This window comes from Octopus sinensis, linkage group LG1 (genome assembly GCF_006345805.1).
Source record: "Octopus sinensis linkage group LG1, ASM634580v1, whole genome shotgun sequence".
In the NCBI taxonomy this organism is placed as follows: Eukaryota; Metazoa; Mollusca; class Cephalopoda; order Octopoda; family Octopodidae; genus Octopus; species Octopus sinensis.
The window spans coordinates 94878735-94891234 of NC_042997.1; the positions used below are offsets into that span (position 1 = coordinate 94878735).

At 37.7% G+C, this 12500-nt stretch overlaps 1 protein-coding gene and 1 long non-coding RNA gene across 2 annotated transcripts in view; both read left to right on the plus strand.

Moving 5' to 3' along the window:
- Nucleotides 1-12500, plus strand: part of LOC115217110 — a 137175-nt gene that overhangs the window by 4112 nt on the left and 120563 nt on the right. The window lies entirely within an intron of this gene.
- On the plus strand, nucleotides 2141-9063 carry LOC118763458. The gene is made up of 2 exons (XM_036503106.1): nucleotides 2141-2615; nucleotides 6570-9063. Exon 2 carries the CDS (start codon nucleotides 8136-8138, stop codon nucleotides 8823-8825), a length of 690 nt encoding a protein of 229 aa, XP_036358999.1. The 5' UTR covers nucleotides 2141-2615; nucleotides 6570-8135; the 3' UTR covers nucleotides 8826-9063.

Below are 12500 nucleotides of genomic sequence, written 5' to 3' on the forward strand. Positions count from 1 at the left end.
ATAAAAGTCGGCCAGATGATCACGGTTGGAAAGGCTTCGATCATGTTATTGCTCGATCACTAGTGATCTGGGTACTACTCAGTAACAGCTATGAATTTGTGTCTAAATAACGCGTATCGTATATGTGTTACGAAATAGAGAGAATGATGATGAGATAACAATTACGAACGTCGAAATACAACGGCGAAGCCGACATCAGGCAAGTAGTAACGATGGTGATAATGAAGTCGTTGACTGCGATGGTGGATGTAATGAGGATGCATAGATAAGTATTGCTCACGCACACACACACAAACACATATACATACACACACATGCACCTACATACATGTGTGTATACATATAGAGCTATCTGTATGTTTATTTTTCTATCTATATATACATCCATCACATGCACACATGTATGCATTTATCTAAATCTATCTAGCTATCTATCAATCTATCTTTCGTTCTTTCTTCTTTATTTTTCTTTCTTTCTTCTATCTTTCTTTCCTTTCTTTCTTTCTCTCTATTCTTTCTATTTATTTATTTCTTTGTTCCTTTGTCTCTCTCTCATACCTACGCTTATTTATCCACAGACACATATGTTGTGAGTGTATGTATATATGAATGTATGTCTATATATATATATATCTATGAATGTATGTATGGTAATATATATATATATATATATGTGTGTGTGTGTGTGTGTGTGTGTATGTGTGTGTGTGTGTGAGTGTGTGTGTGTGTGCGCGTGTGTGTGTGTGTGGATATGTATATATAAAGTGGCTATTCAGCATATTTAGACATATTGAATGAGATGAGTTAAACGTTTTGGCTCTCTCTGCTCTGAGTTCAAATGCCAACGAAATCAACTTTGTATTTCATTTGTAGTGGGTCAATAAAAAAGCACCCAGTAATACAGTAGCTTCGTCTCTTTTTCACATTCTATATTTCTATCGAATTATCAATTTTTTCTGAGAGGAACCCGCTGCCATCCGGCATAGGGAAGAAAGGGCCCTAAGAAGTTTTTACTTGCTTAGAAAACGCCGAATGACAATGACAATGGCGTATCTACGACTCAATCAAGGAATCCTGGGCAGAAGATAAAGCATACATATACATCTAGGTGTGCAAACGAATGGAAATAGAATAAATGCAGTGGAAGTCATACAATTATCTACCACACCACACACACACACACACACACATATATATTATAATATATATATATATATATAATATATATATATATAATATATATATATATTATATATTATATGTTATATTCAATATATATATATATATACATATAGATCTATTGTATATGTATAATTGTGTATGTGTGTAGTATGTATAGTATACATATATATATGTTATTACATACATATAGGCATAGAGATCTATATGTATGTATAACTGTGTATGTGTGTATCATGTATATGTATGTATATATATATATACATGTTATATACATGCATATATATATATGTGTGTGTTATATACATATATATATATATATGCATATAAATCCATATGCATATGTATATGTATAACTGTGTATGTGTGTATTATGTATACATATATATATATATATATGTATGTATATATATATATAATATATATATATATATATACACACACACTCTATTATTTCTCTGTTTTTCTACAAGTTGATAAATATATATGAATGTATAAGTAACTAACTGGCTAATGCTAACCTCCTGATTTTATTTGCTTTAATTAGAAAAAGAAAAATTTGCTACAGTTACTACCCCAATATTGCTGCTGATAAGAGTGTGTTCGATAATTTGATAATGGCGATTTCAGTTTTGCTATAATAATAAGTATTGTTATTTTACACAAGCCGAAGATGCAGATATGTATAATGATGAAAGTATATCTTTGAGAATAGCGACGATGCGTATGGAAGGGAGGAAGATGATATATTCTATTCCCTTTTATCAATAAATTTGTCTTACGCATTAAGCGGTCGCCATGCTAGTGCACCGCCTTCAAGGGTTCAGTCTACCGCCTCGACCATAGATTTTTGTTTAAACCTGTTATTTATGGTATTGGTGGTGGGCAACAAATACAAGAACACGAACAGAAACACAAGCACACACGCACAGACGTACACATGCACACACATGAATGCGATGGGCTTCTTTCAGTTTCCGTTTTACCAAATCCACTGACGAGGTTTTCTGATCGGCCTGGGGTTTAGTGGAAGACACTTTTCCATGGTGCTACACAACGGGACTGAGCCCAGAACCATGTGGTCGGGAAGCAAGGTTCTTATCATACATCCATAAATGATAATGACCCCCATTAGGACGGGTATGGCGTCGGTGTTGACTGAGGTCGCTGAGTATGTTACTCTGGGTCTTGTTACCATTCTTCTAGTTTCGTCTTACGCTGGCGTTGACAGATTACATGTATCATAAAAAAGCATTCAAGATGTGACCACCTCGTGTTTTTATTTTCGTTTAGAAACAGTGAAACACAAACCGCATAATCTAATGTGTCCCATTTTATGATGATTGAATGAGGGTTACAGGAAAATTGTGCTGCATATAAATGGAAGACCACGTAGAGGATCCTTCACCTGGTTTTTGCAGAGTAGCTAAGAGACAGTATGTCATGAGATCCTTGATTAGTTTTTAAGTGATGGTGATTATGTAAAATGGTGCTTCTGTTTACGTATGTATACAAACATATATGTATGAGTGTGAAGGCGGCGAGCTGGCAGAAACGTTAGCGCGCCGGTCGAAATGCTTAGCGTTATTTTGTCTGCCGCTACGTTCTGAGTTCAAATTCCGGCGAGGTCGACTTTGCCTTTCATCCTTTCGGGGTCGTTGAATAAAGTACCAGTTTCGTACTGGGGTCGATGTAATCGACTTAATCCATTTGTCTGTTCTTGTTTGTACCTCTATGTTTAGCCCCTTGTGGGCAGTAAAGAAATATGTGTGTATGTGTGTATGTGTTTATGTGTGTGTCTGTGCACGTGTCGTAATTCGCGCTTGAATGTCATGTTCAAGCAAACCAACAGGCCTCTGTGTATTTTCTATACTTATAAAATGCACAGATCAACTTAAATCGACGTTAAAAAAATGTACATACAAGATGCCAAGCACTGGGATCGATCCTAAGAGCTGAAGATTGTAACCAAACTTCTTAACTATTCGGTCATGCTTACACCCGTGCAGACATACACACACATACACACACCACAGTGAACTATCATGTGCTGTCAACGTGCTGTTTACTATAAGGTTTGATTGGTTTCGAAATTTTAATGCTAATCCAACGACAGCTACCTCCGATACTACCTTTGACGAACTCATGTTAGTAGCAGAGACCACTAATTATGTTTGCATGCAGCTGATAGAAGGACACAATATTGAACACACACACGCACGCACGCACACACACACACATAGACACATATGCGTATGAGAAATTAAAAAGACAAAGGAATGAAAGATTATGTCATGACGCTCATGACAATATTTCCAATTTCTTTGTTATTCCAATTTCGAATTTCTTACTCCTTCTCTGTACTCGACTGACGTAGTGTTCTGAAGCATATGTATACTGAGTTTTAACACCAGGTTACTAGTATCACTATGCCTACACACACACACACACACACACACACACACACACACACACACACACACACACACACACACACACACATATATATATATATCACCGTGACCGACCAGGCTATCAGATGTTGCTACACATCGCTGGTCACAATGCGCTTTGCATTGTTTTAGCCTTCAAGTGACGCCACCCCGCTGGCTAAGCGAGCAGGCCAACAGAAGAAAGAGTGAGAGAAAGTTGTGGCGAAAGAGTACAGCAGGGATCGCCCCCCCCCCCTGCCGGAGCCTCGTGGAGCTTTAGGTGTTTTCGCTCAATAAACACTCACAACGCCCGGTCTGGGAATCGAAAGCGCGATCCTACGTCCGCGTGTTCGCTGCCCTAACCACTGGGCCATTGCGCCTTCACACACACACACACACACACACATATATATATATAATGTATGTATTATGTATGTATACATCGATCTTTTACGTCTTTCAGTCATTAGTCAACGGTCATGCTGGGGAACAGCCTTGAAGAGAAGAATCTATGGTCGATTAAATCAACCTCAGTATACACACACATACTAACTCCACTCTGCTGAGTGGTTGGTGTTAAAAAGGGATCCTGCTGTGAAAATCCAGCCAAAATGTCACATAAGTCTGGTGCAGACTCTTGCGAAACCGTTCCACTCATGCTAGCTTGGAAGGCAGACGTTAAATGATAATGATGATGATGATGATGATACATACATACATATATATATATATATATTAAAAGACAATTAAGATTGGAGAATTACATACATTTGTTTAATAGTTAGAATGTTTATAAAGAAGACCCCTTTTGCGTGTGTGTCTGTGTGTCTGTGTATATGTATATGTGTGTGTGCGTGAGTGTGTGTGCAAGTGTAAATATATACATGAAAATGTTTGAAAGTTTCTTCAAAGATCCCTTTTGCTTGTTGTCATGAGTCTGATGAGAGCGACGAAGCTGACACTTCGAAATTACTGCCAACGTTTTCTTTGAACAAGTTGAATAATCATGTACTCTAGTAAAATCTTTCAGTTGGATGATCAATTGTTTTATATATAACAACCACATGGTTTAAGGTTCAGTACCACTGCGTGTCCCTTTGAGCAAGTGTCTTCTACTATAGCCTTGAGCCGATCAAATCCTTGTGAGTGAATTTGATAGACGGAAACTGAAAGAAGCCCGTCGTATATATATGTTTGTGTGTCTGTGTTTGTCACGCCACAATCGCTTAACAACCGATCTTTGTGTGTTTATGTCCTCGTAACCTAGCGGTTCTGTTAAAGACCAATAGAGTAAGTATTACGCTTACATAGAATAAGTCCCGGGGTCAATTTGTTGACCTAAAGGCAGTTCTCCAGCATGGTCGTAGTCAAATGACAAACAAATAAAAGAATAAAAGAATATGTGTACACATACAGTTCTACATTTAAGAGATGAGGAATTATTTACATTACTTACATTATTTACATTTCATGGATATTTGTCCTCATTTTGTTTGTTAAAACGTTTCGACTGATATACCCTCCAGTCTTCATGAGTTGTTTTGGGGCAATTTCGAACCTAGGTTTTCATTACAAAGGTATTTTTCTATGTTATCATTATTATTATTATTATTATTATTATTATTATTATTATTATTATTATTATTATTATTATATTATTATTATTATTCAGGTCAAAGCCTGGAATCGAACTCGGAATTATACCCGATTTATCAATATTGATAAATCAGGTATAGCTGATCATGTATGGAAAAATGGAGACCACCTCCCACTGTGAGATGAAGTTAAAATAATAGACAAAGAACACGACTCTAAAATGTGAAAACTGAAAGAAGCAGCACATATGCAAGGACACAACAACCTACTAAGTAGACCGAGTGCAAATATGAATAGCATATGGGGACCGGTATTAAGGAAGGATAGGAAAATATTAGATTTATAAGCCCTTAAATTCACTCCATAATTGGCCACCGGCATATGGCGTAGTGGTTAAGAGTGCAGGCTACTAAGCCCAAAATTCCGAGTTCGATTCCAGGTAGTGACCTGAATAATAATAATAACAATAACAATAATAATAACATCGAAATGTAGGTTCGAAATTTTCCCATGAAAGCTGGATGGTATATTTGTCCCCATCTTGTTTCCATACATGATCAACAAACAAGATGGGGACAAATATCCGTCAAATGTAAATAATGTATATATATATAATCTGTCAAATGTAAATAATGTGTATATATATAATCCGCATTTTTTTGAGTGGGGGAGGGGTACTAGTCGGTTTCATCGACCCTAGTTTTTCATTGGTACTTAATTTATTGAACCCGAAAGTATGAAAGTCCAAGTTAGCCTCGGCGGAATTTAATCTCAGGACGCTAAGACGCTAAGCATTTTGGTTGACCTACTAACACATCTGTCAGTTCGCCTTATATATATAATACACACTCACACAAACACACACATCCACACACACCTGTCTTCGTCTTTTATTTTTCTATAAATTTCAACTATATATATATATCCACAGATAGGGAGGTCTCTCTCTCTCTCTCTCTCTCTCTCTCTCTCTGTATATATATATATATATGTGTGTGTGTGTGTGTGTGTGTGTATGTATGTGTGTGTGTATGTGTGTTTGTGTGTGTGTGTGTATGCATGTATAGCGAGAGAGAAATGGAGAAAGATATTTTCATGAGATGGCTTAATGACAATCATTACTTTCTTAACACAAGGCCACAACTTCGGAGGAGGTTTATTTGACTGGAACACGCATAATGCATTACATATACCTATTTTGTCGACCCTTAAAGGCTACAACGTAAAGTCGACCGCGTGGTGTATGTGAGCTTAAAACTTAAAGGCGGGCTAAATGCCGCAAGTCTTTTGTTCGGTTTGGTAACGATTTTGCGAGCTCCCCGTCTTATATCACTAATCTGTAATAATGGTTTCAAATTGTAGCACCAAGAAGAAGACCCAATGAAAGAAAAATTTGACCACGGCTGAATTTGAACTCAAAGCATGAAGACAAAAGACCTGCAGCCAAGCATTTCATCCGGTGTATTAACAGTTCCGCCATTTCGCAGCCTTATCTTTACTGGTAAAACTAAAAAATATTGTTTCTTAAGGCTCAAAGCTAGTAGCTTTTAAGGTGCAACGAATAGTTGATTACATCAACCCGCAGTATTTGGCAGGAACATTACTTTATCGAACACAGAAGACTGAAAGACTGAGTTAAAATTGGTTGCATTTGAAATTAGTATGTAAAGTGCTGGCAGAAATATTGTATGGCTTTACGTACGACACACTAACGGTTACGCTAAACCACCACCTGATTTCCACAAGTAATATCTATTTCTAACAGGTGTAAGGCCAGACATTCTCATTTGTGATTTATGTGAATGTCGGTTTAATAAAGCTAAGTACTTGCCTGTTACTATACTTTATATTTTCTCCTTAAATCGACTTCAATAGAAAATTGAATACAGAACCTACGGGGTAAATAAATGTATATCATGTCTGTAGTACACTACAGAGCCAACGGTCCTTAATATTACAAATTCGTAAGGCGCTGTGCTGGCAGAATCATTAGTCTTGGGAGATGTACTTAGCGATATTTCGTCCGTTTTTTCGTTCTGAGTTAATATTCTGCCGTGAACGGCTTTGTCTTTCATCGTTCGGGGTCAATAATATAAGTACCTTATTTACATTATTTAAATTTGACGGATATTTGTCCTCATCTTGTGGAACCAAGAAGAAGAAACGATGAAAGTCGATCGCGGCGGAATTTATAAGTGAATTTACAGCAAAGAAAAGAAAGACCCAACTCTGAAAACAGAGAGGAAGTTGTCACAGATCTTGATCAAGAACAAGGTTCACGTTACACAAGTGAAGTACAGACAACTGACTCAACACTACAGTAAACTACCACACATGTACGGTCTACCTAATATTCACAAGGTTGGTATTCCATTAAGACCTATAGTGAGCTGTAGAGGTTCAGCATGTCATCCACTGAGCCACTTCCTTGTCCATTAGTAGAAAAGTCAACATCATATGTGAATAATTCCACCCACTTCACAGAATTGATCAAATACACCTCCCCATTGGATCCAACCAGATGTAGGGTCTAGATATGATAAGTCTGTTCACCAGAGTCCCAACTGGTGAAGCACTATCGGGGATTCAAGAGAAACTGGTGTCAGACACCCATCTACAAGAACGCACTAGTATACCAATAAGAAACTTGATGGAAACTTGACCTTCTATGTAGAAACTACCTACTTCAGTATGGACACTGATATATATCGACAAGAAGAGGGTTTGCCTATGGGTTCGCCATTATCACCGATAATACCCAATATATACATGGAATACTTTGAGAATTTGGCTTTAGAATCAACACCACTAAAACCAACCCTATGGCTGCGATATGTTGATGACACTTTTATACTGTGACCCCACCAGGAAGATATCCAAGCGCTGTTAGATCATGTGAACTCAATACAGCCATCCATACAGTTCACAATGGAAAAAGAAAAAGACAATCAATTAGCATTCCTCGACGTATTAATAACACGCACCAACTATGGATTCAGGACACCCGTATACCGCAAGTCGCCCTTCCCTGAACGATATCTTAACTTCAATTTCCACCATCCATACAGTATAAAGAGAGGGATTGCTCAGTGCCTAAAATATCGAGCAAAAGATATAAGTTCCGATCGTGATACCCACCACAAAGAAATGATCAAGCTCAGTAACAATCTATTAAGAAACAACTACCCCAATTATGAAGAATCCTCTCCAATTCTGAAGAAAAGAGACGATGAAACCAATAAACTGTCCACAGTCTGTCTACTCTATGTGAAAGACCATTCCGAGAAAGTACAAATGATATTCGGCCCATATGACATCAGGACGGTATTCAAGAGTAATACAACACGTCACACATATCTCCTTCGAGTAAAACGACCAATAGCCGAGAATATGACCAAATATTGCGTGTACTCCATCTCATGCAGTTGTGGTAGGTTATACAAAAGCCAAACATGCTGCCCCCTCAAAATAAGGGTAGAGGAACATCGTAAAGCTGTGACACGAAGAGATATTGATAAATCGGTTATAGCTGATCATGTATGGAAAAATGGAGACCACCTCCCACTGTGGGATGAAGTTAAAATATTAGAGAATACCACTGGAAAACACGAAAACTAAAAGAAGCAGCACATATGCTAGGACACAACAACCTACTAAGTAGACCGAGTGCAAATATGAATAGCATATGGGAAGGACATGAAAATATTAGATTTATAAGCTCTAAAATTCACTCCTTAATTGCCCAAGGGCATACAGCGTAGTGGTTAAGAGCGCGAGCTTACCCCAAGATTCCAGACAGTGACCTGAATAATAATAATAACAACAACAACATCAAAAAATACCTTAGGTTCGAAGTTTCCCCAAGACACCTGATGAAAGCTGGAGATTATATCAGCCGAAACGTTGTGTTATTAACAAAGAAGATGAGGACAAATATCCGTCAAATGTAAATAATGTACATAATTCCTCATCTCTTAAAAATAGAACTGTATTAAAATAAGTACCGATTGAATCGGTGTAATCGACTTATCCCTGCTGGCTTCGTGCTAAAATTAGATATTTGTATAGCAAATTCCCACCGTAAGCATAATTTCCTAACTTGAGTGGAGATTTGTACTCCATTAATTGTAACGTAGTACTTGATTATAGGTCCTCAATTAGAGTCGTTGGAGCGCTGTATAAGTTTGTTTTGTGATAATCATTTGATTTTCTTATGATCAATTCTCACAGAGGTCAAACTTAATTTCAATGATTTCGTGTTCGATAAATAAAGGACTGATATAGCGTCGATTTCTCTTTTTCTCACATTTTTTCTCTCTCTCTCTCTCTCTTTCTGGAAGAAATCGGTTGTGGCCAGATCCAGGGAGGAATAACCTCTGCTTAGGCTAAATATTACCCAGTGCACAGCGTATGGTCATCATGAGACCCTTACGATCCCATTAAGGAATTGAAGGCCCAAAGCAAGGCAAGTAATGATCATTATCTATTTTATTGATCCTAGAAATGTGCAAGGCGAATTTAACACGACATAATGTTGAGTATCGAAATACATTGTGACCACCGCTTTATTTATTCTGCAAATGAACGCCAACAGCAATAACAAGAACAATAAGAAAAGCATCGAAGAAGAGGAAACATATACACAGTGAATCTCTTGGCTAGAAATAGCAGCCAAACGTTTCCCAAACCACTTTATTGTATTAAATGAAAAATATATTACTTCATACCTTTAAAAGTACAGTTGTCGTAGCAGGAGCATCACCGTTCATTCGTGTGCTCCGTCAGAGCTTATTTTTAGCAAAGCAACAACTCCAATGATTAAAAGAAGAAAAAGAATATTATTTAAAAAAAAAATTGTTTTTAATGACCGCATGGGGAAATGACGAAAATGCACGAACACACTCTTATGAAGAAACAATAAACATTTGGAACTAAACGTATGCTCCATACAATATTAATACAATTACAATAACACGTACAAAGAATGACTACAAAGAAGCATATGGAGATGCACTTATTAAAGTATTAACAGCACAAAATAATAGGGACGATTCTTATAACTGTATCAGTATTGTCATACAGGCAAAAGGCTACAAACTACTGAGGTCGGGGAGTACTGATTAACCATATATGATTAGTGCTTATTCTTAATTTACTGATTCATGTGATATTATGACGAAGATAACTAGTTGGAATGTGAGAGAAAATTCAATCACAGTACACACTACAAGTGTTCTGTCTAACGCTCTTCCATTTCTACTGTTCCATCTCCGTCTGCTATCTCTTCATAATAAGCTGAATAATTACCTATAAACTTTTAAATTACCTGAAACAATGACTACAATTAGGTGTCTTAGTATATGGGTATTAATATCATAATAGTTTAATTGTATGTGACACTTGAAACTTGGAAGTCTTAGAAATACATATTCTCGTATGGATATTTATTTTTATATGTGTACTTAAAATTGTTGCTTTCACTCTATTTAGAGGTGACACCTTACACACGTTTTGATTTATTGATATATTCAAGAGCGTCTGCAAAATTTTATTCATATTATATTTCATTCATATTATATTACTCGACTAATTTTATCGACTTCGAAGAGTTGATCGCTGTCGTTTTTAAATTCAGAATCTAAAGGGTTACAAGTATATGATCCAAAACATTTTATCCGATAAGCTAAGCATTTTGCCACTCCACTTACAGCAATGGTAATGAAGTCTGTGTAACAAAATGCGGTTATATTCGTAAATATCCATTTAGCAGCGAGCTGGCAGAACCGTTAGTACACCGGGAGAAATGCTTAGCGGCATTTCGTCCGTCCTCGCGTTCTGAATTCATATTCCACCGAGGTCTACATTGCTTTTCATCCTTTCAGGGTCGGTAAAGTAAGTGTCAGATGAATACTGGGGTTGATGTAATCGAACTATCGCCTCGCTCAAAATTGCTGGCCTTGTGCCAAAATGTGAAACCAATATTCATAAGTTTTGTCACATTATTATAAGTATCAGACTACTTCAAAGTGGTTTCAAGGAATGATGTTGATTTAAGACGATGATGATGAAAATAATGAAGGTAATCACTGCACAGCAAAGAAGATTTAAAACTCTTCAGGTGACGCCTCTTCTTCAAGTGTTTAAGAGGATATCGTATCTTCGTATCTTCTCATCTTCCTCTGGATCCAGCGCTTCCTCATCCTCTTCGCTGGCACACTTCATTAACTCCAACAAATCTTCGTCTGTCAGGGTTTCATAGAGGGCGACGATGAGGTAGTTGACGTCATCTTGCGTGATGTCATCAAAACCTTTGCTACCATGTACCTTTGCCATTTGCACCACATTGTTGATAGCCTCGTAGTGAATATCTTCAGGTGAGAAGCCCCCGTAGTTCTGGACACACTCTGGCCACACCTTCGTCCAGCATGCGATAAAGGTTTCTTTTTCCATGTCTTTAAGAGCACCGTGGATGACTGACAGGCACGTTGCGATCGTGAAGTTTCGCCAGTACACCTTTAACTTGAAATTCTCGTACGAATCCATTGCATCCACGAAATGCTGGAGATAGTTCCGAGTGCAAAGTGTCTTGAAGGCACGGATCACGCCTTGATCCATAGCCTGGATGAGGGAGGTGGTGTTGGCAAGGAGGAAATCGACTTGGACTCGTTCGTGATTCAAATCCAAAAAGTGAGTAAAAACAATATCCATAACAAGCAACCCCTTGAATTCCATGCATACGTTTTGGAGGTATTCCCTGGCTTGAGGGATGAAGCATTGGTGGAACCAATTCAAAGTTAGACTTTTGGTAATCCAGGCCTTGGTGTTGTGCATCCAGTGGACAGGCAGCAGGTTTTTAGTATTATTTTTGAAGACTCTCTGGTTCGCGGATTTATAGATAAGTCCTGGTTTCATGATGAAGCCAGCAGTATTGCCACACGTAATTAGCGTCACTTTAACCTTCTGTGCCTTACATCCTAGGGCTCTGGCTTCGTGCTTTATGATGTACGTTCTGGAAGGCATCTCTTTCCAGAACAAGCCAGTCTCGTTCATATTGAAAACCTGTTCCGGCTTGTATCCTTTGTCTTTGATGATCTGCCTGAAGGTTTCGTGTTACTTCTCGGCGGATTCTTTGTTTGCTGATGCTGTCCTTCCATGAAGGGAAACACATTTTATTTTAAATCATTTGTGGAAACGGTCAAACCTTACCTTGCTGGCTTGAAAATCATCGGGCTCCGGTGCTGTCAATGCTCTTGGTTGCAGTTCTTCGGTACCTTCTGCTCCGTCTCTTCTGTC

Excerpts from the sequence above, each read along its gene's own strand:
- LOC118763458 (XM_036503106.1), top strand. The coding sequence starts at position 8,136 with ATGGAAAAAGAAAAAGACAATCAATTAGCATTCCTCGACGTATTAATA.